Consider the following 27,012-nt stretch of genomic DNA (forward strand, 5'->3'; position numbering starts at 1 on the left):
TTATGTTTAGTTCAGCTTCTCCCCGAGATACTGTTTGTGCCAAGGCCAACGGAGACTCATTGCACTTAAACCTTTTAGTTTGCTGCAGATATTTCTGAAAATGAAGACAAATCTCTAAACAAAGAGAAGGTCGTCTCCAGCTGCACCACACCAAAATGCTGTGGGACAGATTAGCAGAAGGAACAGCATATCCGAATCCTCCAGCTCGCTGCAGTTGCCCACAAAGTTTCTCCCACCCCCGTGCTCATTTCTTTACAGCAGCTTTTTGCATTCAAAAGAGAAGAAATGAGCCTACAAGAGAACAGGCACTCCTCAGGACTGAAGCTTCACCTTTCCTCCTGTTTGTGGAGTTCATCAACTCTGCGTTCAGCAAATTAGAAGTTTTACAATTAACCCAACGTCTACCTCCTCACAGCAGTGAGGGAGCTGCATTGTTGGCCACCGGCATCTCCGAGCATCTTGCCACGCGGCGAGTGCTGGTGCTGCCCAGAGACGCCGCGGTGGCACCTCGCCGGTGAGCTGGGTGCCGGGTGGGGCTGACGGAGGAGCCGAAGGCTGTCCCGGACACGATGCCATCGAGACATTTCCAGTCCCAAACGTGGAGCCACAGGAACATGAGCCCTGCCCATGTCCTGCCCAGAAAGCCACAGGCTCCTGCGCATCATCGGGGTCCCAAATCACCAGTAGATAGGAAAAGGGATGACGAGGAGGAACCCGCCTCTGAAAACCACAGTCTAGACCCTCAGCTGCGCCTGCCTCGAGGCACCGCTGCAAGCACCTGACACGGACCAGGAGGGACAGCAAGCAAGAGTCTTTGAAAGCAATTTTAAGCAACTGATTATTGCAAAGCCCTTCCCTGCACCGGCCGGCTCTGCAAAGAGCAGCCCCGAGCACGCAGCCCGAGCCACCAGCGCTGAGCCATCCCGGGCTGCTGGCCCCTGCCCGCGCAGAGCCTGTCTGCAAACACCGGGGCGCGGAGCCGGTGCCGCTACCGGCTGCTGCTGCCAGCGCGACAACTCACACATGATTCACGAGCGCCAGATCCCCCTGAGACGGCTGCACAGGGTCTGCTGCGTCCCGTGGAGACACGAGTCAGCAGCTAAGGTGCTGCCAAAGTGCCCCCCAAGAGAGCCCAGCCAGGGTCGAGAGCCCCCCAGCCCCAGCCTGCTCTGGGCAAGCTGCCACTGAGGGCCTGAAGGTTTCTCCAAGGGGAGGAAGACCCCCCCGCAGCACCTGCCGGGGTCCCACCGGCACCGGCTGGCTGCAGCGCCGCATCTCCAGGCGCAGCTGAGAGCTGCTTGTCCCCATCCCCAGCATCGCTGCCTCCCAGGCAGCTGGGGACCTGCGACAGGCAGACCCTCTCCCTGCCCGGGCTTCTGGGCACCGAAGCCCACGGGAGATGGGTGGGCAGAGGAGGGTTTGCGCCGCAGGAACCGACCCCGGGGTCCCGCAGCCTGGGAAGGTCGGCACAGGGCAGCTCAGTCCCAGCGTCGCTTTCCAGGAAGCCTCACTGGCTCCTCGGCCACTGCGCTGAGCCATGCCAAGCTGCTCCAGCAGCTGCCGTGGCCCTTCAGCAGCTGTTAAGCCTATAATTGCTCATTGAGTCATAATTTTTTTTTTTTTTTGTGAAAGCAGCACTGTCAGGGAATTAAAATCTTTTCAAAAGCCCATAAAGATTTCATAAATGTTTCAGATCCAGATCAATGGGGATCTCCCAGCATCTTTACAGCCAGGAGAAGGGGGCAGGCAATGGGGAGACAGGCAGCAGAACGTCTCAACAGCCATAACCGATTAAAGAAATGACCCTGACAGGCAGCTCCGGCCTGCAGGAAGTCATCCTTGCCTTTGTGCCAAGACTACAGTGACTCTGCCCGCCCCTCTGGCATGGGGCTGGATTGGTCCTGGTGAATAACCTGGGTGCGAGGGCCCATCTTTGGTAGGGTCAGAGTTATTTGCCTTAAATTCCCATGGCACGCTGCTGACACAGGTGGTGGGATGCCAGGATGTGGGCATGGCAGCACCACCAGACTCCAGGAGAAGCCAACACAGGGCAACCGCAGCCACACCGGCCCCGAGCAATAGCCGCATCTTGGCTCTCACACCTGTGCTGCACCCGTTAGCTGAATTAGCAGATTACCTGGCTCTGGCCAGCTGCGGAGATCAGACCCAGCAGTCAGCACAGACAGGGAGGGCGCCAGCCCAGCAAACACCCGCATTTGGATTCAGAGGAGCCCACGGTGTCCTCAGGGGTGAAGGTTTGCACTCTGTAAGTTAAGAGTTGTTGTAAAAATGGGATAAGCTTTTCCATTTATACAGCCCTTTCCACACGAGCACTTTGCAAATAGCTCCTTAATTAAATCTCAGCATTCTTCTGCCTGCCTTGAGCCTACAAAAGCTTGAGACAACGTGTGTGCTAGCAAAACCTTTGGAAACCAAAAGGCAACAAGAGGAGCGCAGTATCCATCATGGGAACGCTGGGGAGTTGGAGTCCATCCCTCAAGTCCTGGGAAGCTTGTTTATGAATTTTGAATGTTCTCAGCAGCCGATGCTCCACAGCTCTGCTGATCCCACACCGGGCGCGCGGGGTCCGTCCCTGCGGGGAACCTGGACGACCAGGCGCTGCAGCCACGCTCGACGCAGGGGACCTGGTCCCACAAAGTGGTCCAGAGGCTGCCCCATGGCAGGGATGCTCCAGCCCCGTGGCAGGACAGACCCGTCGGCCGTGCATGCGGTCCGGCGCCCACCCTCGTCACCCTGCGGTAGCTGGGAGGAGCAGGGGCTGTTGCGTGACTTCAAGAACAAGCAACAGGGACAATTGAGCCCCAGCGGGGATGCTGTGGGCAACGCTCAGTGTTTACAGGTTACCGAGGCACCGCGCGCTCCCGCCGGTGGCCCCCGCTCCATCCTGGGCACCCGCTATTTTTAGCACAAGCATGGAGCTGCCTTTGATCGACTTTCTATTAAGTTTGTAAAATACCGGGGCCAGGCGAGCGCGTCGCGCAGCCTCCACAGCACAGCTCCGCCATAACGTGCTTTGCAAGGAAGGGCTCAGGGACGCTGGCTGCCGCTGGCGGGCCCACGCCGTGGGGAGGAACCCGGCATCTGGGGGGGGTCAGGGACCCACCCGCCTCTGGAGATTAAACACGCGTGGGGCAGCCGTACCCCCGCACCCCTGGCAGAGCCAGGCTGCGCGAACAGCCTGGTTTGCACCCCAGGATCTGCGCATCACCGGGACACCGGCACCCTGCACCCACGGGTGCCGCAGGCACAACGAGCCCCACTTTCTAACCGGGACACAGAAGCGAGAGCTCAAACAGGTCAGAGCCAGCGCTGCCAGGGGTTCAGCATAAGACGGGCTTTCTGCCGAGCTGAGCACCCGTGTGGGCACCCATGGGTGCCAGAAACCCCTCACCGGCAGCTAACAGAGGGACACCCAGCACCCGTTCCTGGAAACTGCCCCCCACGGTGCCTGCAGCCCCAGCTGCCCCCGTTACTGCTCACCCTCGCAGCCCCATGCCGGGCATCACTTCGTCAGCCGTGGCATCAGCTCCCGGGAAGGCCGCCCAAGTGGAAGAGGCACCAATAACTCATCATTAGTGGAGAGACTTCTATTATTTTATGGCAGTTGTTCTTTCTTTCCCGTTGTAACTTTTAATTAGAATCTACAAAAGGAAGATAACTAGTCCCTCTGCATAATTGTGGGGAGTAAATTTTATTGTATAGAGAAGTGGTTTTAATTTTTAATAGACTTATTTTTAAGGAAGAGCAACACTTTGAAGGGAGCTGTGAGCCCTGGTAACATATCAAAGGCGAGAAGAGGAACAAAGATGGGTTTATTACATGTTCCCTATAAAACTGTTATTTTAGGGGAGTTTTGTGCTTCCTCCTAATGAGAGATGAATTGCACCAGCTTCGTTTGCTGTAGGAGGAAAATTAAAATGAAACTGATAAGAGGCCCAGCCTCTAGCTTCTGACTTACCTCCCAATTATAAATGAAAGCTCACAGGCATTCCAGAGATGGGACTTGATGTCTACATTAATTATAAATAAATTATCTACACTTAATGTTTAAATGAAATTCCAGATAAAGCTTTATATTTAGAAGAGCATTGCATCAGTGCATAAATATTTATGCGAGGAGTCTGGATGAACTGCGGCTGCTTCAGTGTGATGTTGGAACAGAGCTGGAGCAGGGAGCCCCGGCCGGGCGCTCGGGGGGAGCAGAGCTGAGCCCACGGGTGCCAGGAGGGGCATGGGACAGTTGGGATCAAACCCAAACCACCACCGGCATTTGGAAAGGGGAGGTAACGGGACACATCGGGGCTGCCTCAACCTGGCATTGGCCACGTGCAGAGCAGCAGAAGCATCCACTGCACGTGGCCAGGGCAGCCAGCGACGGCAGCTTCCCCCCCCCCATCTTTCTCCATCTCCCCTGAGAGCCAGTGGCCACATCCCAGCGGGACCACTGAGGCCCACGGTGCCGGAGCCAGGGGAGCGAGGGCGATTCTTGCCCCCGCAGACACGGAGCAGGGGCTGGAGCCCTGGGTGGTACCTGGGGTCACAGGGACAGGGAACCAGCACTGTAAGCCCAGTGGTCCCAGCCTGGGTGGGGGCTTCGTGCTGGCAGCACGGGCAGCCCCCGCAGGTCTCCCGCCGGTTGGCGGACCATGGCAGCTTTTGCAGGGGATGGCGGGATGGGCTGGGCAGGAGCAGGCGCTTGGGAAGAAGTCTGGGTCCGTGCTGGGGGGACGGCTGCTCCCCCAGCCCCTCGCTGCCGCTGGAGACGCACACACCTACCAGTTCCGAAACGTTTCTCCTGCCTTGGGGCTCAGGAAGCATCACCGAGTCCAGCTCCATCCCAGCAACAGAAATAGCCATTTCCCCACAGAACAAACCTAGTTCTCTTTTCCTTCCCAGCACCCCCATCCCCAGGCAGCCCCAGAAGCCACCAACCTCCCTGCAGCCACACCGCTCACCTTTAAAACCTCAGCCCCGGGGTGGGGGAGGCTGAACGGCCCCACCTGGGTGCGGGGGCTCAGCTGCCCTGCCTGCCCAGCTGCCTGCACTGCAGGGGAGCTGCCAGAACCCGCTTTTCCAGGAGGTAAACTGAAGCACAGAGAAAAGCTGTGATTTGCTCAACACCTTCTAGTATTAACCCTGACCACTTTAGCAACATGGACAATGTGTTTTACAACAGAACATAAATGCTATTTTCCATCACGCCCTTTCCCTGCCGCCCCAGACCAACCCCCTGGCTGCCCCTGCCTGCACCCTGAGCCCTCAGTCCTGACAGCGAGACACCATTTCAGAGCTTTTTGGTTCGCCAGCAGTGAGAAGGGAACATCATCCGTGCCACAGCATTTTTCACAGCTTCGCCTCAGCTGCTGCAGAAAGTTTTACGGCTTGCACAGGTTTGCCGTTTGGCTCGGGCTTAAAAGGAGACATTTTTTTATGCTTTAATGTGGCCAGGGTGGAAGAAGAGAAATTTGACAGGCCCGTGGCTCCAAGCTGTGTAGAAAAACAGTAAAAGAGAATAAATAAAAGAAGATTGAAATTGTTCAGCCCCCAGTCACTTGTGCAGCAGTTCAGCCGAGGTCTGGGTGGGATCCAGCATCCTGAGCTGCCACTGCCGCGGTGGGACATCATCCCTGGGGACACAGGGACCAGCCGGTGCCAGCAGCTGGCCGTGAGCAGGATGCTGCCCTGGGTGCCCGATGTGAAGCCCGAAGGAAGAAACCTTCTCCCTGTGGTCAGGCGCTCCTGGCCAGCCCCTGGAGCTGCTTCATGCTGTTGAAAACCTGGGATGCAGCACTTTTCCAGGGCCCTGAATGCATTTGTCCAATTTCTTTTTGCTGCCTGCCTGAGCCCTGCGTGCTCCCAGCCCAGTGGCCCCCAAACCATGTGCCAGCCCCCACCGCAGCCCAGGTTGCTGGCATGTTTTATTAACACACCGTCCTGCTTGCTGATGCCGCTGTTTGCTCCCCAGCTGCCGGCGTGCCAGGCAGCTTCCTGCAACAGCCCCAGAGCAAGGCAGGGGAGCGGGGCCACAGCTGATGCCAGGCGACACTTGAAAATAAATAAACACCACGTCAGGGTATGAGCCCTCCTGCCTTGCCGCACAGCTCTGCCCTCGAGACTGCAGGGTTTCGTCTCCCATCCCTGCCATGGTGGAGGGGCCGGGGGCTGAGAACGGTGGGGCTCCTTTGGTCTCCTGGGAAAGATCCTCTCCTCCCCTCAATCCCCTGCAGCCGAGCTCTGCCGGGCCTCAACCGGTATGTCGGCATGGCACCGGGCTGAGCTCTCGGCAGGCTCTCTGGCAGCCTGGAAAAAATCTGTGCTAATCCCCTGACTCTAACGACCACGTTCATCCCTCCTGCCAAACGCTGCCACGGATGCTGGTCCCAGCCCCGCTGCATCCCCCGGGCCGTTGCCCGTCTGTGCTGCTTCGCCCAGGATTACCTGAAGCACAGCGAGTAATGGTGCCCAACTGCCTCGTCCCTTCGGGAGCGGCTGTCGTGCCAACCGGCTGCTGCACAGGCAGGACGCATGTGGGACGCAGCCGAGCATGGGGACCACACAGAGCATCCCGGCCAGGGCAGAGCATCCCGGCCAGGGCAGAGCGTGCACGTGTGACCCATCGGTGAGGGTTGGCGCAATCGGCCCAGGAGTTGCAGGAGGGTCACCTTCGGTATGGCAGCGCTGCACAGTCCTCATTCTGCAACAGGAGCAGTATCTCATTTCTTCCTCAATTAGCTCCTGATTATCAGTGTCCCAGGGCCCCTTTCCAGACTCTGTTTAATGCACCATTAATAATTCATTTCTCAGATAGCAAGAACGCAGCGCGAGGTTAGGGCTTTGTGACTAATAAGTACCAGAGCAACCCTCATCTCCAAGGGACAAATGAAGGGAACAAAAATAAAGCAAAAGAATCAAAGATAATATGTTTTGTGGCCTTTAATTAAACACTGCATAAAGGGTTTGATTACTCAGGTGAAGAAAACACAGGTACACTTCTCCTTGGCAGCCGCAGGCTGCTGGGCTCCCACGCCTCGCCAGCACTGGCATCGTCCCACCACCTTCCCTGGCGGCAGAGAGGGAAACTGAGGCACCGTGAGGCAAAACCCGGGTGGTCACCAAGCCAAAGCAGGAGCTGGCCGTGCCACCCCACTCCCAGGGCTGGAGGTTCAGGTGCAAGCTGGATCTTTCCTCAAGCTGGAAAATCCCAGGCAGCCAGATTTGCTCAGTGTCTGGCCCTAACTGTTGGTCCCTGGGGCAGAGAGAGAAACCAGAAATCCTGACCTTTTCCTGGAAAACCCTGGACATTTCCTCAGAAGCCCCAGCACCTCCACGGGGGCTTTGGGGATGGGTGGGAGGCACAGCCCAACCTGACCAAGGGGCTGCAACGTCCCACTGCACAGCCCAAGGCTCTGCACTGCACCAGGGAGGGTAAACGACATTGAAGAACTTCCATGAACATGCATGTGGTCCCACACAGGATGGGAAGGAAAAGCAGCTTCTTTCTCTCTCCCACCACTGCTGCCCCGCCGTGCCCTGTTTTAGGTAGTAGCAGAGAAACTGTGGGAGGGAAACAAATTACCGAACAAAAAAACATCCATCAAAGTAACCATGGCTGCAGGAGAAGCAGCCGGGCGGTGCATGAGGCAGGGAGGTGTGATAGACCGGGAGTACCATCCAGGCCGATGGTGACAGCGTGGCCCACAGCCCTTGGGTGCAAAAACTCCTGCTTCTTCATACAGGAACCCGCAACTGCAGCCAGCAGCACCAGGGTGGGACAGGAGACCGGGTGTTCCCAGTCCGCTGCTCCAGATGGGAGGGGAGAGCTCTTGGCAGGTTGAATGCCGAGGGGTCGGTGTCTGGAATGGGCAGGATGAGCAGCGCTCCTGTCGCAGCCATTCCCAACACCGGGCTGGGCAGCAGCGGTTTGGGGATGTTTCTGCAGTGGGTTGGGGCAATGGGCATGTCAGGACAAGGCATTCCCGGCTGCCTGCCGAGGGGCAGGGAGAGGGGCAGAGCCAGCACCGGCCACGGAGCGTGGCGAGGAGCCGCACGGCGTGTTGGCAGCTGCACATTAAGTGTGACGGGTTTCTGACAGATCCAATTATAAAGCCAGGTCTCAGCAGAATCGCAGCCCTGAGATTTAGTGCATGAAATTTTGTTTGGGAATTTTCCGATATTGCAGCTTGTGCTGTGGGTCCCTGCAGGCCCTGGGCTGTGCCAGCACCCATCGAGCCATCCCTGGGTCTCACCCCCACTGTGCTGCATCCCCTTCCTTCCCCTCGCCCTGCCGACGCACAGCCCAAATGCAGAGAGTCACCTAAAAATTGGCAGGAGTGAGAGGCAACCCCCCAGGCAGCGCTGAAGAAGGGGGGTACCTGCAGCTTCCTTGCTCTTCTGCCCGACGGAGACGTGCCCTGGTCTCGGCCCCGGGTGCTGCGTGCCGGGAACATCCCTGCCCCTGTGCAGCCCCAGGGACAGCCCGCTGGGATCCCGCACGGGCTATGGGCTGTAAATCACTCGGGCTTCCAGTAGCTGAGGATCTGCCCAGTCTTTTGCCGCACAGCCCTAGGACAGTAGTTTTAGCCCAGCTTCCTAGAAAAGCGAGGTGGGCACGTGCAGGGCAGCATCTGCCCGGGCATTGGTGCCTGCCCAGGACCTTTTGGCCAATTTCAGTCGATTGACTGGCCTTAGGCCGAGGAGGTACCCGCGAGATTCCCTAAAAGCAGCGAGCCTGGGGAGGCAGGAGAGGCGGGAGAGCCTTCCCTCCAGTGAGGGGACGAGGCAGTTTGGCCCCAGGGCTGTGGCACGGGGGAGGCAGCTGCAGGGAGAGGAGCCGCGTTTCACCTGCACTACCGCTGGGGAGCAACCTGTGGGTTCACTGGGTCCTGTCTCAAGTTGGGGAGAAGCAGGCAGCCCATCGCTGGAGGATAAGGAGACACATGGCAAATCCCCCTCAGGAATAACTCCCACCAGCATCTCCCCTCCTGGGCAGGAGGCCCCGCACCAGCTCACACCTGGAACCCCGGACACCACAGGGGGAGATCTCTGCGGGGTTTCTTGGCCTTCTGATGAGGAAGCAAACGACTGTGTTCCCCCTCGTCACAGCCCCATGCTAGCCCACCCACCGCTGCTGGGCCACCCCTTTCCCCAGGGCAACACTTCTGCAGGCAGCGCTGTGCCAAGCCCCCCCTCTGCCAGCCCACGGCGCAGCCACTGCCTCGTCTCAGCGAGCGGTCCCATCCTCCTTGGCTGACCAGAGACTTGGCCACGCTGGAAATGCTCCTCAGATGAAAGTTGCTGAGTAAACTCCAGGGACCGAGGAGATTTGGGCCAAAGAGGATGTGTGGATGCGAGGCTGGCTGCTCCCCCGCGGCGCTTTGGTCCGAAGAGAAGTCGAGTCTCTGCGCCGAGCAGGGGGCTGGCTGCTCTGCCCCTGCCCCAACAAGAGCTGCACGAGTTCTTTATCAAACACACGCCCTGGATTAGAGGGTTTATTTTACTTTTTATATAGTGGCTGAGAGGGCAGTGCTGTGCCCCAGTGCTGATAGTGGATCCTGTGATCGTAGGTGGGGAGGAAGCTTGGGATGAAAGCTGGCAATTCTGCAGCACCACAGCTGTTGGATCAGAGCTGCGTCACTGTCCCCTGGCTCTGGAATGTGGGAGCTGTTGGGAAGACAGATTTGCTTTCACACCTGCAAGGCTGTTCCATCCTCTGCTGTCCACAGCTGAGCCCAGGCTGGCAGGAGCAGCAGGGATGAAGGTGCTGGGGCGGCTCGGTCGCTGCCTGGGGGCTGGGACCCTCCCCGCCTCCAGCCCTGGCTTTTGCGCTCTCCTCAGGGGCATGAGGTGAACCGCTTGGTTACACGAGTACCACCCAGGACACTTCCCCGAGCCCCCCGGGACGAGCAGCCCCTGGTCTTGGCATGCCTGTCACGGTGCTGGTGGGGACCCGTGTGCGGCAGAGGCAGCGGTGCCCCCGCAGTGCCCTGGGCACGTGCCTCTCTGTGCCACCAGCACGGCTGGCATCACCCGGCCACATGCCAGGGAGCTTTTTTAGCCTAAGCAGAATAAAACCGCAGTGATTATATTTCCTGCCTCCCTGCTCAGGGCGGGAGGGAAATTGTTTGATGCTAATCCCCTTGTTTAATCCACCAGCAACCTGACATACTAACAGTCGAGATTAACTCCCGGCGGGGAATCGTTAGACATGCAGCCGTTGGTCGCGGGGACGGCGGAGCAGAGCAAGACGAGGACGTCCCCGTGCGTTTTGCGGGCTCCCATGCACTCCTGGCAGCAGAGAGGGGAGGTATGAGCAACATGGAGAGAGGGCTTTTGGTTTTCAGGATCGAGTTCCTCCGCGATGAGCAGTTTTCACCAGGCTGGCATTTCCCCTGGTACAGAAAGGGAGGCTCCAGCTGTCCCGAGAAAGGTCACCTCGGGGGCTGACGTGCTCCCAGGCTCTGGCAGAGATACCGTGTGACAGTGAGTTTTTCAGATGTGACCAGGAAGCAAAATTCAGTCCCCAATCCGCTTTGCCCACGATGCCACCGGACTCATCCTGCTCCCCAAGCCCACGTCCCCATGGGGCCAGAGCCATAGGGGCAGGACGGAGCCACCCCCCAGGTCACAACCCCCAGCCCCAGGAACCTGCGGTTCAGCCAGGGCATCGCTTTGAGAAAGGTGCCCAGGGACCCTGCTCCAGCCGCTCTGCGCCCTCCTTGCTGCAGACCTGCGCCTGATTTTGTGTTTCAATTTGTCTGACTTTATCTTCAAGCCCTCAGTTCTTATTATTCCCCTCTCAGCTAAGTTAAAGAGCCCTTTAATACCTGGCAGTTTTCTCCCTGGGAAGGTACTTGCACACTGTAATCAAGTCACATCTCAGGCTACTTTTCGATAAGCTAAACAGATTGAGCTCTAAGTCACTGCTCAACATCCAGCCTCAGGAAAGGGCCAATCTGAGGCGCTGCCAAGCAGAGTGGAGCCGGAGTTTTTTCAGCTGGCGCATTGAAAGGTGAATTGTTGCTTTCTGATGCACTGATGATAAATGAAATGGGCTGTATAAATTGTAGCATTGCCCTCGCTCTGGGCTGCGAGCACACATGGCTGCTGAAGGCACAAGGGGTGCTGGGAAAGGAGAACACGGGTGCTCTGGGGGCTGTGCCCATCCCCACGCCAAACCCTGGCCTGGCAGCCTGTGGGAAGCTCACCTGCAAAAGAGCAGGTGGAAAACACCTTTGCTGCACTTTTGCCAGCAAAACTTGCTGCAGCAGCTGTTTGCTGCGGGGCTAATGGTGCCTGTCTCCACTTACAGGCGGGGAGTTATGATGGCCGGGAACATAAGTGCTTTGGGGAGCTGAGATAAGCAAAGATGCTCCGAGCCACAGGCTTAAATCCAGAGGTTATTGACAGGGGATGTGTCAGGGCGCAAGAACTAGTCCAGCAGCCCTCTCTAATGCCCGGGTATTGACAGGGCAATTGGAGTGACGAAGTGGGGCTTCAGGCTGGTTTAATCACAGGACAAGCCCGCCCAGTGCTGCTCGAAGGGCCAGGTACCTCTGTCACTCTCTGTGGGGGCACGGCCATGCTGTGCTGCAGGGAGCGGGGTGGCACAGGGCAGGGTGCAGCCCCCTCGGGGGACCCTGGCCCTGGGCTGTGCGAGGAGGGGGAGAACAGAGGGTCCCCCCGACCAGGGGTCTGACCATCCCCCCCCGGCAGGAGGACAAGTGGTGCAAAGCAAGGACACTCTGCTGGTGTGTGGGGAGAGCCTGTCGGGAGCGGGCTGGGGCTGGGGACACGCTCGGGCAGCCCCACAACACGCAGACCTGGTCAGACACGGACTTCCAGCCTCCCTGAGTCCCTGTGGCTCCGAAGCCACTTTATCAGCACACTCCAGACCTGATCAATGTGGGAGTGATCCGAATGGCTGATCAGAGGGGAGCAGCCACTGCCTCTGCCCCGGGCTGAGGGATGCAGCAACAGCACACTCGGGGGGGGCTGCCGGTGACAGCCAGGGCAGATTAACGGGGCTCGCAGGGATGTGTGTCCCCGCACCCTCATGTGGGCTGGCCCGGCCACAGGCAGCCTGGGGACTCAGCCACACAAGGCCAGCTCTGAAGGACGCCGGCTCTGAAGGACGCTGGCTCTGAAGGACACCAGCTCTGAAGGACACCAGCTCTGAAGGACACCGGACAAGGTCGCAGCACGGATCGTTGCAGCTTGGCTGCTCCCTGCCACCAGGCCCAAGGTGACGGAGCCCCCGGGAAGGAGAAGCCAGATGGGGCTGGCATTAAAGCAGAGGTGCATAGGGAGGAACAAGCAGAGGCTGGATGCAGACCCACTTGCAAAATCCACAGAGTCCCACAGAGCAATGCTGTCCTGGCCCTGTATCCCATGGGGTCAGGTGAACCCCTTCAAAAATGGGCAAGTTTGGATCAACGTTGCAGAAAATCTGGTTTTGGGCACCAAAGTGGACAACAAGATCCATCTAGGCTGGTAGGAGGTCGTACCACCCAGCGCACCACCCATCAGGTTAACTCACAGCCTGGATTCTCCAAGCACAAACCAGGGCAATTTGAGCTTAGCAAAAGGATCTGGGGTCCCTGCAGGAGGGATTCTGCCTGGGGAGAGGTAGGAGAGGCCATCCCGGCCCACAGAGAGCTACAAATAACTCAAACGGCCTCATTACCCACTTTCTGATGAACAGGAGTTCGGTTTCATGTTTCCCCCGGGGCTAACTCCACCTGAAACTGGGCTATGCCTCATTACGGCAGAAGCCGCTGCCTTCAAAGTCAGGCAGGAGCAGCACGTTGGCTCCGAACGCGCGGCCTCGCCGGAGAGAACCGCCGGCAGCGGCCCCGGTGGCCGCAGCGCCCGGTGCCGCGCTCCCGGGGGGGCTGTCCCGGGGGGGGGGCGCGGGTTTTGGATGGAGATCACGCTCAGGCATCCAGGTGCCCCTGCCTGCCCCTGCCTGCGCCTGCAGCCACCGGTGCCCGGGGGAAAAGCCGCCCCTCGCCCTCCGCCCGAGCTCCTTGTGCCCGGCAGGACCGGGCTGGGAGCACCGGCAGACCGCGGCTCCCAGCGCTACCGCATCCCCCCGCCGCCCCCGTCCGCCCCCCCCCCCGCCTCCGGGGCACCCGGAGCGCCCCGTAACCCGCCGAGCAACCGCGCTGCTTACCGGAGCGGGAGGTCCCCGGGCCGGCACCGGCACGCGTGGCCGGCTCCCGCGGGGAAGGGCCACGCACGGAGCGGCGGGTACGAGCGCCGCAGCCTCCCGGCCACCGGCCGGGCACCGGCTGAGCATCCTCCCGCCGGCGGGCGGCACCCCCCCGGGCGTCCCCCGGCTCCCCCGGGCATCGCCCTCCTCCCACGGCCGGGCCGGGCCGGAGCTTCCCTCTAGCGACCGTCGGCGGGAGAGCACGCCGGGGGGGGCCGCGGGATCCGGGGCTGCAGCATCCCGGCCCGGCCGCGGGGACCCCGAGCGCCCGGCACCGACCCCCCCCGCGCCCCGAGGCCGGCCCGGTTCCTACCGCAAGCCCTGCGGCTCCCTCAGCCTCCCCGGCTGGGAAGCAAGGGGCCCGGCCAGCCCAGCTTCCCCGGGGCGGCCCCAGCTGAGCCCGCGGGGACACCCGGGGCTGCCGGAGCCGGGGCACACAGCCCCTTCCCCGAGCCCGGACACCGGGGCCAGGCGACTCCAGACGCCCCGGTTCGGCCTCAGCAGCCTTTTCATTTCTGCCAGAAGGTCAAATCCACCCGCAGCTCCGGCTGCGTTCCTGCAGGGCTGAGCTGCCCCGGAGGGGCTGAGACTCGTTCTGGGCCACGGGAAGGTTTGGTCGCGGGTGGGTGAGGTGGGTCGCTTGGGCCAGTGTCTGCGGGGAGGGGTAGGACTGGGGCGGCCCCACGCATGCAACTCCAGGCACTCGCAGGTGCCTCCCTGGGGACCCCTGCCCTGCTGGCGCGGCGGGATCTGGCTCTCCTGTAGGTGATGGGGTGGTCTGGCTCTGGTGCGAGGGCTGTCCCGCATCGAACATGCCTGCACGCAGTGAGCTCTCACAATGAATGAAACTGCCAACGCTTCCCTCGTTCCCAGTGCACACACATGTTTTTAACGGAGGACCATCGAATTCACAAAGCAGACCGGAGGCTGCCAGAGAAACGCTGGGCCATGTCCTGGGCCCATGTGAAATGGCTGGTTCTTCTGGCAGGGTTGCGGTGACAGCCCTCCGAGCCCGGCAGCACTGGGGGGCAGGAGGGGAAGGCAGTGGCACAGGGAGCAGCTGCCAGCGGGCAGGGAAGCGTTCATGTATTTTCCCATCCCAGTGTCTGGTCCTTCCTGCATGGGTGCAGCAAAGCCTCCTCCTGCAGTTGCAGGCTCTAGCAAGGGATGTGCTGCAGTGACTTGGTCCAGCAAGGAAAAGAGGAGCAAGCCGTGGCTCTCTGCACAGGCCTGGAGGTAGGGTCCCATGCCAAGGGCAACGGGAAGGGTCCCACTGCCCCAGGAGAAGGCCTGGGAATAGTCCTCTTCTGAGCAGAGCCCATGCTAGAAGGACTGGCCATGGGTGCTGGAGCAGTACTCCAGGTAGTCAAACTCCTTGACAAGGAACGTCACGGCACTCCATTTCTTGTACCTCCTCTTCTCAGCCGGTGTCTCCACCACAAAGTTTTTGATGCTGAGGATGGGCAGCTTCACCTGTCGGTAGATCATCTCCATTCCCCAGTCCTGTGTGGGCAGGGAGGGGACAGTCATGCAGACCGCAGAGCAGCATCCCTAGGCTGCAGGGCCACACACACCTGGGACGGAGGCAGCTCCTTGCTCCCGGGGTACGTCCCGCTTGGAGACAGCTGCACGTGTCCATGTCCCACATGCGCAGCGCGCACATCACATGGGCATGTACTGAAGGGAGATACAGCTCCATTCCTCAGCCGGGAGCTGGGGCACAAGGCACGGTCCCTCCAACTCTGACTGGGCTGCAGTCACGGGGGGATTGCCACGTGTCCCACTCACCTGGCTGCACTCACTGCACATGATGCGGCAGCCGGGCTCCCAGTCCTTGAAAGTCCGCTGGAACTGTATTTTCCCGGAAACTCTGTAATACACCCTGCAAGGAAGGGGCCAAAAGACACTCTAAGGACAATGGTCCAGGGGACAGAAACACGGCAGCACATGTGCTCCTATAGTCACACAGTCCCACAAAGCCCCTGCGACCTGCCCGGACTGGTGTCCCCAAGAAAGAGCTGGCAGCAGGCTGCTGCCACCCCCTGCCCATCCTGGGTGGAGAGTGCAGCAGCTTATGCAAGTGATGCCTGACAGCTGGGCTCTACCTGAAGTTGGGGTTGATGTTAACGTGGTGCATGCCCTCCACAGTGCGGATGTCGCTGCCACGGCACACCACCACGTTGCAGTTGACGCAGTAGAGGTATACATCATCCGGGTCGTGCAGCTGCCGCCTCTCGCTGATCCTGGCCTCCTTCATTAACCAGCTGGCAACAGCAACTTGCTGCAGGTCCCTGATCTGTAGAAGGCAGTGGGAGGCAGGACAGTGGGAAGGACAGGAGGCAGCACAGGGCTACGGGCACAGACAGATAGCAGACATGGCAAGACACATGGCTGGAGAGAGATGCGCTGTCCTAGAGAGCGCAAGCTGCACGGCAGGATGGGCAGGACAGGATGGGCACGCACTGCCCTGGGCACCTGATGCCTCCCCTACACAGGAGCCGGTGCTGCCCCAAAGGGAGAGCAGGTAGCCAAAACCAGGGCACGGGCAGGAGCTGCCTGGCCCTCCTGGTGCTCAGGGCAGGGCCCAGTGCTCACCTTGAGGCTGTACTCCTGCTCAGGCATGGCCTGCACCGCTCTGATCGCCCTCTCCATGAGCTCCACGAGGTTCTCGTTGAGCAGCTCACGAGAGACCTCTCTGCTGTTGGCTTTGGCGAGGACGGAGTAGACGCTGTTTTCGGCACGGGCACGGCCCCGGGCCTGCAGCGGAAGGGCCAAATGCTGCGGTCAGCAGAGGAGGGCTGTGGCCGACCCCTCCTGCCTCCCCACACCACCCCACGAGGATGGGTCCACCCTCCACACCCCACTGCACCTCGCCAAGGAGATGCTCTGCCAGGGGCTGGGCTCATCCCCAGGGAGGTGCCAGCGGGCATGGGATGTGAGAGCCCCCGTGTCCCGCACCCGTGGCTTTGGGGCGTTCCGGCAGGCTGCCCCCCCCGTGGAGCCGGGAAGAGCATCTGGAGGGAGCCCAGGCAGCTACCTGCACCATGGCGATCTCGTTGGTCATCAGCCCATAACGGACCACAATGTTGCACTCGGGGATATCCAGGCCCTCCTCAGCCACGCTGGTGGAGAAGAGCAGGTTGAGGGCTCCGTTGCGGAACAGCTTGATCACGTCCTGCTGCTCGTTCTGAGGGAAGAGGGGGTGATGCTTCAGCAGCTGCGTAGGGCTCTGAGCCCCTGGCAGCGCCCGCAGCACCCACAAAGTGCATAGGGAGGGATAGGTCCAGCTCCTTCCCACCCTCCGCTCACCTGCGTCATGTGCTTGGTCTGGTTGCTGTAGCCAGCACCGGTGAGGACGGCAGCCCTGACGTGCTGGCCACAGAGCGTGGCCGTGTCCTGCAGCCAGCTGAGCAGGCTGTGGGCACTCTGCCGGGTCTTGGTGAAGACGATGCCACGAGCGGTGCCCGGGGGCTGGAAGTGCTCCTGCAGGATCTCCTCCAGTTTGCCCAGCCTGGGGTTCTCGTAGCGCCGGTCCCCGGCAAGCGCCTGCAAGCTCGTCCTGTTTTCTGCGCAGGCAAACAGGGCGTCAAGGGGGACTCCCTGCCCCCCAAATGCTGCCAGCACTAACCCCCCCTCCAGGCCTCTCCATTACCCTCAAACGTGGTGGTGAGGAACCGTTCGGTGGGGTCCTTTGCATCCCTCTCAGCAGTGTAAAACTGCTGGAGGCACTGGAACGCGTCGATCATCCGCACCGTGTCGTTGATCAGCAACGCGTCGTTGTACTTGCGCAGGTGCAGTGCGCACACCCGCATCTTGCGACAAAACGTCTCTGCCGCTGGCAAGGGACGGAGCATGCCGTGGTCACGGCCTGGCCCCACGGCTGCTGGCTCTGCCCCGCCGCAACCGCACCACCGCCTCCGCCCCGCCGCACCCGCACCACCGCCTCCTCACCTCTCTTCTCCAGCTCCATAATGCGCTGCTCATAAATCTGCGTGCCGAAGTCCTGTGGCAGGCCAGGCATCTCCATGTACTGCTGGATCTGCTCCATCATCTTCTTCAGCTGCTCGCCAAAGGGGTCCTGGGAGCAGAGAGGGGCTCAGGACCTGAGGAATCAGGTACATTGCTCCAGACAGCCTCGGAGGTGCAGCCCAGAGCGCCTGGCCTGGGATTAGGGGATGTTCGCACGGCAGGACCCAGACGGTTGCAGGATCCCCCTGCACCAAGGCTCTGGATCAACCGGTTCCTCGTGCTGGCCTGAGCTAAGCGGGTGGAGGGACACAGCCCGCCGGCTCAGCAGGGCTCGGGGGTCTGGTCTTCTACCCAGCGAGCAGCCCTGTGGCTCCAACCAGCTGCCCCTCACCTGCGCTCTCTCCTGGCACAGGTCGTACTGCTTCCTGGGCTGGGGGACGTGGCTCTGCAGGTGCTGCACCTCCTCCTGCGCCGACATGATTTTCTCGGTGTCCAGGTTGGCACAGATCTGAGAGGGCGAGACCCCGCTTCCAGCCCTAAGCCTAGCAGCCCCGATGAGTTTGGGGATGTCTGCCCCGGGCCGCCCAGCTGCCCAGCACCTGCACACCAGGTTATCAATGCCCACACCAAGGGACATCCCGCTACACCCCAGGGGAAGCTGTGCCCGGGGCCATTGCACCGTCTCGGCACAGGACGGGAGGCACAGGACCCACCTGCAGGATGTGCTCTACGGCTCCCTCAAAGGAGGTTGCCCCCCCGGTGCCGGGGGACGCTGTCAGGCCCAGGACCTGCGGCAGGCCCTGCTGCCCGCTGAGCTTGCGCTGGAGGTAATTCAGCATGATTTTGTTGTAGACGCCCTCCTTGTGTGTGTGGTGGCACTCGTCTATCACCAGCAGCGAGAAATCTGCGTCGGGTGAGAGAGGGGAGCAGGGTGAGCTGTGGTGGAAGTTTGGCCGGGGCAGTCGCACCCCAGCCCGGCCGCGGGGACAGCAGCGCGTGGGGTCCCGCACCCACCCGTCAGCTCCACGTGCGTGTCTTCCTCCCCGCTGACCAGCGCGTTCTGCAGGATCTGGGCCGTGCAGATGACGACGTCGCTCTGCTTCACCACGCAGGCGAAGAAGGACTTGTGGTGGCTGTCCCCGCTGATGGCCGTCACCCTGAAGGCGTCCTGCAGCACGTGGAACTCCTTCTTGGCGTGCTGGTCCACCAGATGCACCTGCGCCCGCGAGACCCCGCTCAGCTCCGGCCCCGGGACCACCGCCCGCGAGCCCGCGGCCGGCGGGCGCTGGCGCCCCGTTACCCCCGGGGCAGGGGACCGGGGCTCGGGGGGCACCTTGTTGACCAGGACGGCCACCCTGCCGCCCCGCCGGCTCTCCAGGTGCCGCCGGCAGACGTGGACGGCCGCGCGGGTCTTGCCGGCGCCCGTGGGCAGCCAGATGATGCTGTTGCGGCCGCGCAGGGCCGGGGCCACCGCCTCCCGCTGGTACCCCCGCAGCTCCATCCCGCCGGTGCCGGTGCCGGTGCCGGTGCCGGTCCCGGCCGGGAAACGAAACTCGGGGCGGCGCGTCCTGCCGGAGCCCCAGCGAGGGGGGGCTCCGCCGGCCGCGCTGCCGGGACCGGGCGGGTGGCGGGGGCCGGGCTGAGCCGGGCCGGGGCGAACCGAGCGGGGCTGAGCCGGGCCGAGCCGCGCTGCCCGCGCCCCCGCCGCTCCCCTCCCGGCCTCGGCGCCCGCCCGGCCCGCAGCGGCCCGGGAGCCCCCCCCCGGGAGCCCCGGTCACGGACAGAAACCGAAACCGGGCGGAGCTGCCACAGCCGCGGCCGCCCCGGTGCAGCCCCGCCCCGCACCCCAACCGGCCCCGGCTCCCTGCCCAGTCCGGGCCCCCCAGGGCAGCACCCTGCACCCCAGTTCAGCCCAGTGCACCCCAGCCCGGCCCCGGGGCTCTCTGCATCCTCCTCACCCTGAGCTGGTCCTGTCCTCCCCCCCCCGAGCACCCCAGGCTGCCAGCCCACCCGGTCGTGCTGCAGGGCCAGGCTGAAGGATGCACCTGGGTTTGCACAAGGACTTTTATTTAAAAAAACAAACAAACAAACAAACAAACAAACAGAACAACCGTCAAGTGGAATGGGTGGCAGGGAAGGGGTGGAGGGGGCTGGTCCCACCCTGGCGAGGCCAGTGAGCCGCAGAGCATCACCAGCACCCACACAGCGATGACAGCACGAGGGGGGGGGCAAGGTAGCAGGGGACCAAGCGAGGGTGGGGGACAAGTCAATGCTGGGGTCAGGCACTTCCCAGCCCAGCACCCAAGTAGGCACAGGGGGAATATGGCCCGCGAGGTGCAAGGAGGGGGCAGCAAGGGGGGGGAGGCGAGCAGGAGCCGACCCCACACCCAGGGGCAGAAGCTGGCTCCCAGCTGGGGCAGAGCCGGGGGAGCAGAGGCCAGTGCAGCACCGGGCAAGGCCACTGACCCAGCAGGCAGGGCTACCAACCCTCACCACTCCTGGCCAGGCGAGGGGCAGCCCTGGCTGGCAGCAGGAGCAGGCAGGGAACACTGTACAGACTGCAGCTGGGCCCCTGCCTGGGGCACAGGCAGGGCTGGGGGCTGACCTGCCCCCAGGGGGAGGGAAGAGCTGATAGAGGCAGCAGGAGCTGGGGGGGTGTGGGGGCAGAGCACCCCCTCACAGCAGGGCCCTAGACCACGCGCAGCATCATTGCCCGCAGCCCAGGGCAGGCAGGGTTGAGCCCTGCCGTACATTCAACAAGAGGGGCAGGAGCTGCCTGTGCGTGGACGGAAGCAGAAAACCAAAGCACTTGTGTGTGCCCCTGCCCTGTCGCAGAGAGCCAGGGCAGAAGGCACGGCCCTGGGGAGGAGGGAAGCGCCGGTGCGGGGCAGGGGGGGGGTCCCAGCCCCCCAGGGAGAGGCAGGAACTCAGCACTGCTGCTGCCCCTGCCCCAGGTAGATCCCAATGAGGCGGCTCCAGCCCTGCTGCTCACACACCCCCAGGAGAGGCAGCCACCAGCTCGGGATAAAAGCACCAGGCACCCCCTACCACCTTGCCGGCCCCCCCCGAGGGAAGGCCCAGCTCCCCCAGGCTGCTCAGCACCAACAAACCCTCCAGCAACCCCTGCCCACGGAGCGGGGCTGGGGCCCACAGGCAGCCCTGTCCCTCTCGTGGGGGGGCCAGCGGCCAAGGCGGGTCGAGGCCAGCTCCCCTACTTGTCGATGAGCCCCCCCTCCTTGAGCTTGAAGTAGAAGAACTTCTCCAGGGTGTTGGCACACTTGCAGTAGTCACTGTCAGGCGGGTTGTACTCGCGGCAGTTGGTGATGATGCGCTGCAGGTCGGCGATGAACAGCTTCTTGGTGACGTAGTAGCGGTTCTTCAGGCGCTCGGTCATGGTCTTCAGGTCTGGGGGTGGGGAAGGGTCAGGTCCCCCAGGCCTCTGTGCCCCCCAGCCACGGAGCTGGACACCAACCGAGGGTCCTGACTCACCCCTCTCTCTTCTGGACTGTCCTGGGGCTCCCAGCACCCCATCACCCCAACCATGACTCCCCAGACCAGACCCCACGACAGGGGGTCTTCAGCCCTCCCTCCACCATCCTGTGCTGGGGTTCCAGGCACAACCACCTACCGATGGGGAAGCGGATGATTTCATAGTAGTCCGGCGCCTCCGACTTCTTCACTGGCTCCATGAAGGGCCACGCGCTGGGGTGGGTCTGGGGAGAGGGCGCGGGGCGGGTTACAACAGCGAGTACACGCAGCCCCTGCCTGCCGCAGCACATGGGGGTCCCGCTCCCCGTGCGCCTGGGTCACCCCACCTGCCCCCCGAGGGCAGAGCCCAGGACATCCTATCCCGGGGGAAGCAGCTCCGAGGGCTGTCGGGGAGACAGGCACCCCGGAGCGCAGGATCCCCTCCTGCCGCACCTTGATCTGGGCTAGGAGGTTCTTCAGGGTGTTGTAGAGCTGGTCCGGATCCTTCAGCTCTTTTCTGCAGGACAAAACCAGTGCCCATCAGCCCGAGGGTGGGCAGCCTCTCTCCATCCCAGCGCTCCCACCTCCCCAACCCAGCACCGGGCCACGGCCGGGGCGGCACTGGGGCAGTGCCAGGAGCGAGGAGCAGCCCAAGCCGAGCCCCCGCAGCCCGGCTGCTGCAGGACACCCACCCCCTCTGCGCAGCACTCACCCCTTCTCCTTCCCCAGTGGTTTCCATCCCGTTTCTCCTGGAAGACAAGGGTCAACATCACCATGTCTGCCCCACACCAGCAGGCGAGGGAGGATAGAGCCCTCCTGCCAGACAGCCCTTCCCCACCAGAAGCTGGCCGGACTCACGGATGCCGGGGACGCTCTCGATGGGGATCTGCCGCACACCCTCCTTGAAGCAGGTCAGGCCAGGGTAGACCTTGCGGATCTGCGCCTGCTTCCTCTCAATCAGCTTCTTGATGATCTGCAGCAGGAAGGGGAGGTTGGAAGCGGGGAGGTGAGCAGGGACTGCAGGATGCTCCGGGGAGCCAAACCGTGACGTGGGACCCCATGGGCCCAGAGCACCGGCTGCACCCGCTGCCCAGGGCTGGAGCCAAGCCCAGCCACCGTAAACACCACCGCAGTGTCCCTCCCCTCTTGACCCTGCTCCCAGGGAAGATTCAAGGGCCGGTTCCCAAGGGCCGGCACATCCCCATGCCTCTCCCCTGCCTTTGGGAGGCAGCTGGCAGGGGCCTGAGCAGGCAGATCCTGGCAGCACCCGCCTGCCCTCAGGACATACCTCCTTCTGCTTCTTGATGATGTGGGAGAGCTCGGTGTAGGGGATGCGGGGGTTCAGCTCACACTCCATCAGGGTTGCCCCCTCGTAGTCCTTGATGTAGCCCAGGTAGCGGCTCTTGGGGACCTTGATGTCCTTGGAAAAGCCCTAGGAGGGAAAGGGCAGGTGGGAGGGGGCTGGCGGGCAGGAGGGCTGAGGGGAACCACCCCGGGGGAAGCAGCCCACCTGCTTCTTGAAGTAGCCGATGGCGTACTCGTCCGCGTAGGTGAGGAAGTAGAGGATGTTGTGCTTGATGTGGTACTCCTTCAGGTGGTTCATCAGGTGCGTCCCGTAGCCCTGGGGGAGCCACCGTGAGACAGGGACTCCCCGTGCCCCCCAGGCAGCCCAAGTCAGATGGGACACACGGCCCCCTCCCACCCACAGACATGGGCAGCTGGAAGACGTTCCTGAGCAATCGCTGCCGCTCAGGGCTGGCCAGTGCCGAGCGGGTCTGGCTACCCCAGGGGCTGGGACACCCCCGGGCTCTACCAGCTACGGCAAGACCATCCTTCCCCCCCACAGCCCCCACCCACTGCCCCACTCCTCCCCACGCTGCAGCCACTGCACTGCGCTGCCAGGGACCCCCGTGCCGTGCCCACCACCCGCCTTCCCCACTCTCACCTTCACTTGCTCGTTGGACGTGACGGCGCAGAAGACAATCTCCGTGAAGCCCTGGGTGGGGAACATGCGGAAGCAGATCCCCCCGATCACTCGGCCGTCCTTGATCAGTGCCAGGGTCTTGTGCTTCCTGCGGGCAGCGAGGCTGAGGGTGAGACGGGAGTACCGTGTACCAGCCCCCCCTGCGCTCCCCAAGCCACGCACGGGTCGAAGACGAGGCGGGTGATGTACTCCTTGGGCATGCGGGGCAGCTGGTGCGAGAAGACATTCTGCAAGCCCACCAGCCACATCAGGATCTTCTTGTTGGACTTCTGGGAGAGCGAGTTGCCGATGACGTGGAACTCGATGATGCCGCGGCGCTCCTCCAGCCGGGCCGTCTCGTCCCGTGCCGCATTTGCCGACAGCAGGCTGGTCTGGGGGGGTGCAGGGGGTTTCACTGGCCACGGCACACTCTCCGCAGGGGGAGACCAGCCAGGCCCCGGCACACCAGGAAAGCAGCTCTGTGGGCCCTGGCGAGCACCGGTGCCACCTCAGTGCCCCCAACTCCGTACCTCGGGGCCCAGCATGGCAGCGGGGTCCGTGATGGTCAGCATGACCTCGTTCACCAGCTCCATGGGGATGTCTCCCATGACACGGATCCGCTTGGCATCTTCCAGCGTCAGGCTCTCGGGCAGCTTCCGCTTCTCCCCTGGGGACCGGAGCAGAGCAGCACATCCAGCGTCAGGAGGGACCAAGGAAGGTCCCATCTCCCCCGGTGCCAGGCTCACGCCAGCCCTACCTGGCAGGGGCTCCGGGGTGCTGGCATCCATGCTCACTGCAGAGCTGCTGCTGCTGAGCTTCTTGCTGAAGAGCGGAGTGGTGGGCACGGCGACGGTGCTGACCGCGGCTGGAAGAGACCAACGATGCCCGTGACTGCCAGAAAGCAGCTCGTCACGCTGCGGCAGCCCAGCCACTGCCACCAGCCAAGGCTCACCCGCACCTCGGTCCTTTATCCTGCAGCCCCCAAGCTGGGGGGGCTGCTCCCCGAGATACCTGGGCGAGACACCAGCTGGGCACCCTCCGCGGCTGGCACGGTGAAATCAGCCTCCCAGATCGGAGAGTTCTCACCGTAGATCTCCTCCTCCAGCATGGACAGGAACCTGGCAGGGAGCAGCATGTCAGCCACACTCAGGGTGCGAGTGCCCTGAAGGAGGAGAGCCTCCCCAGCGGCACAGCAGCCGTCCCCGCATCAGGCACCTACTTGGGGAAGTGGGTGAGGATCAGCGTCCGCTTTTCTGGCACCAGCTTGTCCTTCTCCACCCGGAACTTCTCCAGCAGCTGCCGGCGGGTGACTGTGAAGATGGACTTCAGGAGACTGCGCCCGAAGACGTGGGTGGTCTCGTAGCGGGGAAGGCTGTCGCAGCTTTGTGGCACGTGGCAGTAGCACAGCCACCTAGGAGACAAGAACGCGCTCCAGTGACAGGACTGGGACCAGCAACCCCGGAGCATCCGCACCCCTCCTGGGACTACACTGCTGGAAGCAGGGACCAGAAGAGCAGGCATCCGGGGGGGATCACAGCTGACGTTATTTGGAACAGTCTCCCCACTGGATGCCTGCCCTCCTAACGGACCAACAACCCTGGAGAGCTGGGGAGAGGCGAAGACCCTGGGAGTCAGGGGTCAGCCCCACACAGGGGTGGGAAGAGCAGACAGACCCCCAGGCTGGCTGGCTCAGACCCCCTCCCACCCTCACCTTGTGTAGTTGACCTTGTAGGTGGCCACATCATCATTCTGGGAGCGCTGCCGGAACTGGGAGGGCGTCTCCAGCTTCCAGTAGTTGAGGCAGAGCAGGAACATCTTGGAGAGTTCATACATGGTCTGCCGCTCCTTGGGTGGCAAGTGGCTGAACTTGTACTGGACGAAGTTGAGGACTCCCTGGGCGGAGGAAGGGGAGGTGGAGGGGTGCCGGGTGCTGCACCAGACCCTTCAGTGCTGCCCCCCAAGAGGGAGGGGACCGTGCAAGAGCAGCAAAACACAGGACAAGTCATCAATGCAATGCGTGAGCCTGACAACAGCCTCACCTGCTCAATGTTTGGTTTCTCAAAGGGGGGGCTCCCCAGGGACCCCTCGACCACAGGCTGGCTCATCTGCAGGATGCACTTCCGCAGGAGCTGTGACGACACCGTCAGACACAGTTACTGAAGTCCCAAGAACCAGATGCACCACGAGCGGTGGAAGTGGCAGAATGGTGCTGCAGGGCTGCACCGATTCACGCAGCCGGGAAGGTGCCAGGGTCCACCTCGGAGCACACCCGTTTCTTCCCTGGAAACCTTCCTCCCAGGGGAATTCAAGGCCCGGAGAGCAGTCGCTCCCAGGACAGGGTCAGCATTTCAGGTCTCTAGCTGGGCTGGTGGGGTGGCTCACAGCCACAGGCAGAGCACACAGCTCCCAGCAGAGCAGGCAGAGGACAAGCAGCAGGACAGCAGCCCCAGCTTCCCAGCAATGCTGGGGACCCCTGCACCAGCCCCACCGTGAGCGGGGCAGCAAGACGTGCCCAGCCCCAAACGCACCTTGAACAGGTAGAAATACACCTGTTTGGTGTCCGTGTCCTCCTCCTTGTGCACCGACATGAAGAGGTTTTCCACATCCACCACCATGCCCAGCAGCCGGTTGATCTCCTCCTCCGAGACATTCTCCAGGTGGGACACGTGGTCCGCTGTGGCGGAGAAAAAGCCGCAGTGAGACCGGGGTGGGGGTCAGCACCGCTCCCCCTCCCCATGGGGGTCCCAGGCACCCTGTGGGGGGGTTACCTAGTGCGTGGCTGCAGCTCCGGCAGGGCTCGCTCAGGTTGGTCACCGGCTGCTGCAGGTCCATGCGAGGGGCGGTGGGAGGGTTGGGGTTCTTCCAGCCATTGCACTTGCAGGCATCATTGGCCTGGGACGAGGGACAGGAGAAGCCTTGTGCCAAGGCTGCCGCCTTCTCCAGCCAAACAACTCCCCCTGCAAAGTCTCCTTCACCTGTCCCACCCATCCCTATTTATCCATCCCAGCTTTCCTCAGCACCCACCCTGCATGACCCAGCACCCTAACGCTCTCCCACATTTCCTTTGTGTGCAGCCCCAGGATCTGCACCCCCTGCCCACGGATGTCATTGCATCTCCCTTGCACAGCTCAGCACCCTCCTCCTGCACCCCCCAGCCATGTACGGTCCAGCACCTCCTTCCTGCACCCCCTGCACAGCCTAGCACCCCACTTCTGCATCACCTGCCCATGCATGTCCTTGCACCCCCTCCTGCACAGCTCATCTCCCGCCTCCTGCACCCCTCTGCACAGCTCAGCACCCTGCTCCTGCATCCCCTGTCCATGCATGTCCTTGCATCCTCTTTCTGCATCCCCTGCACAGCTCTGCACCCCCCTTCTGCAACCTCCTGCCCATGCATGTCCTTGCACCAGCCTCCTGCACCCCCTACGTGCTCCTCCTGCATCCCCTGCCCATAAATGTCCTTGCACCCCCGCTCCTGCATCCCCCACTCATGCCTGTCCTTGCACACTCCCCCTCCTGCACCCCCGTCCTGCATCCCCGGCCCATGCATGTCCTTGCATCCCCTCCTGCACCCCCCGCATGGCTCAGCACCCCCTCCTGCATCCCCCGCCCACGCACGGCCTTGCACCCCCCCGCCTGCACCCCTTGCCCATGCAACCCCCCCTCCCCGCCGGTCCTGCCCGGTACCGGTCCAGCCCACCTTGCAGGCCGAGAAGACCCCCAGCTTCTCCAGCTTCTTGCCGCGGGGGAACCCCCGCACCTGCGCCTTGCGCTGGCTCGCCCGCTGTTGCTGGCTCAGCCCGGGTCGCGCCGGATCGCTGGACCCCGCTCCTCCCGCCGCCCCGCTCCCCGTCGCCGTCCCCGGGCCCGGCGGGGGCCGCCCGGGCTGCGCGGCCTCCGGCTCCGCCATGCCGGGCCCGGCGTGCGCTCCGCGCTCACTGCGCCTGCGCGCCGGGCACGCCGGGATCGGTAGTCCGTTGCGGGGAGCCGGGTGAGTCCGGTGATACCGGGGCCGGTTCAGGCCGCCCGCAGCCCCGGGCGGGAGCTCCGCTCCCGCCCGGGGCTGCGGGAGGCCTGAGCCGGCCAGGGAGGATGGAGGTCCGGACCCGACGAGGACCAACCACCCCGAGACCCCCTCCCGAGGCGGTGCCGGCGGCGCGGGCCCATCACTGCCCGGTGGCGTCCCCGCTCCGGTAACCGGTACCGTGCCCGGTTCGACGGTGCTCGGCGCTGCACGGCGCGTTCCGCGCCCAGCACCCTCCTCCAAATATGGAGTGCGGCCCCGCCTTCTCCGCCAAATATGAGGTGAGGCCTCGCCCCTCCACCTCCCGCGCCCCGCCTCCTCCCTGTAAACACGGGGAGTGTGTGGCCACGCCGCTGC

The 27,012-nt window shown here is 62.7% G+C and overlaps 4 protein-coding genes across 8 annotated transcripts in view; all 4 read right to left on the minus strand.

Annotated features, from left to right (window-relative positions):
• ZNF385C (zinc finger protein 385C) overlaps positions 1-13,470 on the minus strand; it is a 99,466-nt gene extending 85,996 nt beyond the window's left edge. Inside the window, 3 exon segments of the mRNA XM_052785519.1 lie at positions 13,193-13,343; positions 13,346-13,437; positions 13,440-13,470. Coding sequence (XP_052641479.1) covers positions 13,193-13,343; positions 13,346-13,437; positions 13,440-13,470 — 274 coding nt within the window.
• LOC128141011 (uncharacterized) lies at positions 6,929-13,127 on the minus strand. 2 transcript variants are annotated; one of them, XM_052785536.1, is made up of 2 exons: positions 12,209-13,127; positions 6,929-12,160 (listed from the first exon to the last, which is right to left on the minus strand). In XM_052785536.1, the coding sequence occupies exon 2, from the start codon at positions 8,466-8,468 to the stop codon at positions 7,557-7,559; it is 912 nt and encodes a 303-aa protein (XP_052641496.1). In that variant the 5' UTR covers positions 8,469-12,160; positions 12,209-13,127; the 3' UTR covers positions 6,929-7,556. The 2 variants fall into 2 exon arrangements, with proteins under 2 accessions (XP_052641496.1, XP_052641497.1); XM_052785537.1 differs by having other exon boundaries at positions 6,929-12,176.
• A 627-nt stretch (positions 13,471-14,097) lies between the features above and the next one.
• DHX58 (DExH-box helicase 58) lies at positions 14,098-19,027 on the minus strand. Of its 4 annotated transcripts, none has more exons than XM_052785514.1 (12): positions 18,534-19,027; positions 18,215-18,416; positions 17,914-18,104; positions 17,592-17,666; positions 17,183-17,309; positions 16,884-17,066; positions 16,541-16,797; positions 16,269-16,418; positions 15,827-15,988; positions 15,337-15,581; positions 15,020-15,113; positions 14,098-14,734 (listed from the first exon to the last, which is right to left on the minus strand). In XM_052785514.1, exons 1-12 carry the CDS (start codon positions 18,699-18,701, stop codon positions 14,555-14,557), a joined length of 2,034 nt encoding a protein of 677 aa, XP_052641474.1. In that variant the 5' UTR covers positions 18,702-19,027; the 3' UTR covers positions 14,098-14,554. The 4 variants fall into 4 exon arrangements, with proteins under 4 accessions (XP_052641474.1, XP_052641473.1, XP_052641476.1 ...); XM_052785513.1 differs by having other exon boundaries at positions 17,592-17,708; positions 18,534-19,025; XM_052785516.1 differs by having other exon boundaries at positions 15,337-15,527; positions 17,592-17,708; positions 18,534-19,022.
• A 219-nt stretch (positions 19,028-19,246) lies between these two features.
• On the minus strand, positions 19,247-26,868 carry KAT2A (lysine acetyltransferase 2A). The gene is made up of 18 exons (XM_052785497.1): positions 26,332-26,868; positions 25,400-25,523; positions 25,160-25,305; positions 24,671-24,760; positions 24,343-24,524; positions 23,851-24,042; positions 23,643-23,749; positions 23,389-23,496; positions 23,162-23,298; positions 22,815-23,023; positions 22,614-22,740; positions 22,179-22,289; positions 21,957-22,100; positions 21,527-21,641; positions 21,381-21,417; positions 21,122-21,185; positions 20,829-20,913; positions 19,247-20,605 (listed from the first exon to the last, which is right to left on the minus strand). The coding sequence occupies exons 1-18, from the start codon at positions 26,539-26,541 to the stop codon at positions 20,412-20,414; spliced, it is 2,382 nt and encodes a 793-aa protein (XP_052641457.1). The 5' UTR covers positions 26,542-26,868; the 3' UTR covers positions 19,247-20,411.
• Positions 26,869-27,012: the final 144 nt, after the last annotated feature.

The sequence above is a fragment of the Harpia harpyja genome, chromosome 4, assembly GCF_026419915.1.
Source record: "Harpia harpyja isolate bHarHar1 chromosome 4, bHarHar1 primary haplotype, whole genome shotgun sequence".
In the NCBI taxonomy this organism is placed as follows: domain Eukaryota; kingdom Metazoa; phylum Chordata; class Aves; order Accipitriformes; family Accipitridae; genus Harpia; species Harpia harpyja.